At 37.5% G+C, this 3,940-nt stretch overlaps 1 protein-coding gene across 1 annotated transcript; it reads left to right on the top strand.

Moving 5' to 3' along the window:
• Window positions 1-601: 601 nt before the first annotated feature.
• Window positions 602-3,379, top strand: LOC147867339 (uncharacterized). Its single transcript, XM_087315128.1, has 3 exons — window positions 602-747; window positions 1,406-1,535; window positions 2,012-3,379. Exons 1-3 carry the CDS (start codon window positions 603-605, stop codon window positions 3,030-3,032), a joined length of 1,296 nt encoding a protein of 431 aa, XP_087171254.1. The 5' UTR covers window position 602; the 3' UTR covers window positions 3,033-3,379.
• The last annotated feature ends 561 nt before the right edge of the window (window positions 3,380-3,940 follow it).

Here is a 3,940-nt window from a genome sequence, read left to right as displayed (position 1 = left end):
ACATTACATAGAGAGACAGACAGAGGGAGGAGCAGAGAAGGGAGAAAAGCCTCCAAACAACATACACACACACATACACAGACACAAAAGAAAAGAAAAGAAAAGAAAAGAAAAGAGGTTAATTAATTAATTAAACAACAAAAAAAGGAGCAGGATTGCGCTTGTTATTATTATTATTATTATTAGCTTTTGCTTTTGTTGTTTTGAGCTCTTTTGGGCTTGAATATACAATGTATGTATGTATGTATGTATGTATGTATGTATATAGATTATATATATATATATATATATACATACATGGCAAGGGTTTTATATGTATGGATCGTAGCTTTTTCGGGCTTTCGGCGATGGGTCGCAGCAGCAGCAGCGGCGGCGGCGGCGGCGGCGGCGGGTGTAGGGGCATGGCCACCATTAATAAGGATAAGAATAAGATTAAGATTAAGAATAATCAGAAGAATAGTAGTAATAAGATGATGATGATGAGGAGGAGGAAGGCTTTAAATGATGATGAAGATGATGATGATGATGATGAAGATGGTCATGAGCATCAGCAGAAGGAGCAGGAGCAGAAGCAGCAGGAGCAGCAAGAGCAGGTGATGATGATGAAGAAGAAGATCCAGCAGATGACGACGACGACGACGACGAAGATGAGGAAGGGTCTGTGGTCTCCCGAAGAAGACCAGAAGCTCATCGACCACATCACCCGCCATGGCCATGGCTGCTGGACCTCTGTTCCCACCCACGCCGGTCCCTTCTCATCCCTTCCTTCCTTACATACATACATACATACATACATTATACATACATATCTCCTCCCTCCTCTTCTCTTAAATTATTAATTCAGCCTTCTTCATTCACTTCTCCCATGATCCATCCATCCTTACGACTGAATCAAATCATTGCACAATAGCCGCCTTTTAATCCTTACTTTTCCCAATACCTTTGCTATTTAGTAATGCAGCTAGCTTCTATATAAGCCCCCCTTCATTGAGAGACCACTCCATTAAGATCTAGAACTGCGTTTTTCTGTTTTTTTTTCTCTCTCTTTATTGCTTGTGGCTAATTAATTAAATTAATCTTCTTGATCTCGCAATTGGGGCCAATTAATGATGCATGCCCCGTCATCTAAATTAAATTAAATTAAATTAATGATGCTCCAATTGCGATATCTACTCTAAATTAACCTTCTTTAGTCCAATAATTCCTTCTAGTCACCTAGTGCTCATGAACTTGACATATTATATGCACTATAGTATCAAGGCTTCTAAATTAATGATGCTCATCTATTTTAAAGTCTTCTGTTATAAGTACGCACTAGGCGGGGGATTATTATTATTGTTAAGAAGTATGGATGGATCATGGATTAGTGGCCTTACATGGGTTGAGTTAATAATTATGACAACAGGATTACAACGCTGTGGTAAGAGTTGTCGGCTTCGATGGATTAATTACTTGAGACCGGACCTGAAGAGGGGCACGTTCTCTTCCATGGAGGAAAATCGGATCATTGAGCTTCATGCGATCCTTGGTAACAGGTATCAACCATTCATTTCCACTTACTACTTACACATCTCTTCTTCATTTTTCTCTCGTTTAAATCCTGCCCCCATCCCATGTGTGTGTGTGTTTCGGCATTCATCCCCTCCCTTTGTACTTAATTACGCCTCGGACTTCAGGAGCTTAATGATCTTATTTATAATCCTGGCACTGGGATTCATTAGTGTTTCCTTAAGGAAGGTAAGGTGGGCATTAAGAATCGGCGGTTTAACATTTAATATATATGTTTCATTGATAATTTAATCACCAAAATATACATAAGGATTATGGAGAATCAACCAAATAATTATGACTGAAGCAAGAGATCGACCACATAACAATGCTTATGATGTGGCTTCTGGAGCCCTAGTCTATAATAATACTTGATTAATGAAATAGGATTAAGACCAGCGCTGAATATTTGTTGATTATGAATGAATAAAGGGCTAGTCATGATTAGGTTCTATTTTTTCAGGTGGGCTCAAATTGCTTCACATCTGCCAGGCAGAACTGACAATGAGATTAAGAACTTCTGGAATTCTTGTATTAAGAAGAAGCTTAAGCAAGCTGGTTTAGATCCACTAACCCATGAGCCCATCATTAATTATCCAATCTCACTTAGTCCGAATGACACGTCTATGATGAGCCTGAATCATTCGTCACGCGACGACGAGGATTTAATCGAGAGCACAAGCCACAAGCCAAAAAGCACTAATATAGTAAGCAACATGCGATTAAGGATGCCTAATCCTCTCTTTAAAGTCTTTGACGGAGAGATGGACAACCCTAATTGGGGGCTGTGCAACTCTAATCAGCCCATTAACCTCAATTATAGCATGAGACAGGGCAACTTCTGTAATAATCAAATGATTACAAATCCAAGATCGATGGCAACCAATGCACAGGAGACAAGTGGTTATGGTAACCCTGCATTGCTAATTAACAATACTAACCGTCATTGTGATGGATCGGCATTCTTAATCACCGGTGATTATGGTTCAGTGAGTACTAATTACAATATGATTAACGATAAACTAACTGCTGATGTTAACTATGATTCACAACTCAGCTTGCTCAATAATGATGATCAATCGATCATACTATCGTCGGCTTCTTCGGACAATAATTATACAAATCAATCATCATCGACCCACCTCATAGATGGCGTCTTGGGACCTGCTGATCCCCAATTAATAACTAATGATCATCAGCCATCAGTATCTAGCTATATCTCAATGGATGATCAATCCTTAATCAACTACATAAACAATAACTATGATCAATTGATGAATATCAGTACGGAGCATCTCAACAATGATCAGTTGCCTGATCTTCAGCTCATTAATGATCATAATCCTCATGACAATTCTTCATTAATAACCTACGATGATTCATTGATACTATACACATTGCCATCGGATTCTAATTATCATGATATTAAAGAATTGGTAGCTATCAATAACAATATAATTAACTACAATGGGTTTAGCCCTTAGTTGAGAACATACATACATACGTAATTAATACGTCTATACATACATACATACATACATACATACATGCCCTTAATTGAGAACATACATAAATACACACACACACACACACACATACACACATACGTGTAAAATTCATACATAAACTATATATATATATACACGTTGTGCAATGCCAAATACATATTGGAGACTTGGACTCATGTGATCATTATTTTTGCCACTTTTGTAATTATATTCATGAATCATAACCAAAACATATTCAAAATCCTTGGACTCATGACTCCATTGTAAACATTACAAACTCTCAAGGTGATGTTTGAAAATCTTCCTTATATAATATCCATGTTGCTTAGAATTTGTCATAAGAGTGGCATTGATTCAAACTTTAATGCCAAAAGAACGAATGGATGCCATGTTAAGTGTGTACGTGTGATGTGTGGGTGGCACTTGTTGCGGAGAAAGTATGCAAGTTTCTGCTTGTTTTGAAAGTGCTTGACTAATTGTATAGACTCTTGGCACATGATGTACATTGCTCATCGCCTTTGTCTGTTTGTTTGATATTATCACGCCACACTAACATAATTTGCGTAGCTCATTAGGTTATGCGTGTTTAAACCTAGACATCATCTTAGTTTTCAAGGCATAACATAATCTTGAAAACAAACGCAAACTAGTATACTAGTTTATGAGCATGTGGAGGCTTAACAATATAACGCTAGTGAACAATACTCCTTTAGAATATAGTCATGAGGACATTCCTATTGATATACATATGCCAAGCAAGGAGTTTTGGGGTATTAAACCTCCTTAAGAAGAAAACCAACATTTCACTCAATACAATTACTTCGAAATGTCTCGAGGGAAATAAGCAAGTTGTATAGGATACCAATTCATACAAACCACCTTTT

The sequence above is a fragment of the Azolla caroliniana genome, unplaced genomic scaffold, assembly GCF_043228905.1.
Source record: "Azolla caroliniana isolate FFs.n. ecotype wild unplaced genomic scaffold, voAzoCaro1.0.p SCAF_2, whole genome shotgun sequence".
Lineage (NCBI taxonomy): Eukaryota > Viridiplantae > Streptophyta > Polypodiopsida > Salviniales > Salviniaceae > Azolla > Azolla caroliniana.
This window is presented reverse-complemented; position numbering and strand designations above follow the sequence as displayed.

What these genes read in the sequence shown, in the direction of transcription:
- LOC147867339 (XM_087315128.1), top strand. Translation starts at nt 603, where the DNA reads ATGAAGAAGAAGATCCAGCAGATGACGACGACGACGACGACGAAGATG. An exon ending in CTCTGTTCCCACCCACGCCG is followed by an intron (nt 748 to 1,405) that starts GTCCCTTCTCAT and finishes TTATGACAACAG; the next exon opens with GATTACAACGCTGTGGTAAG. An exon ending in CATGCGATCCTTGGTAACAG is followed by an intron (nt 1,536 to 2,011) that starts GTATCAACCATT and finishes CTATTTTTTCAG; the next exon opens with GTGGGCTCAAATTGCTTCAC.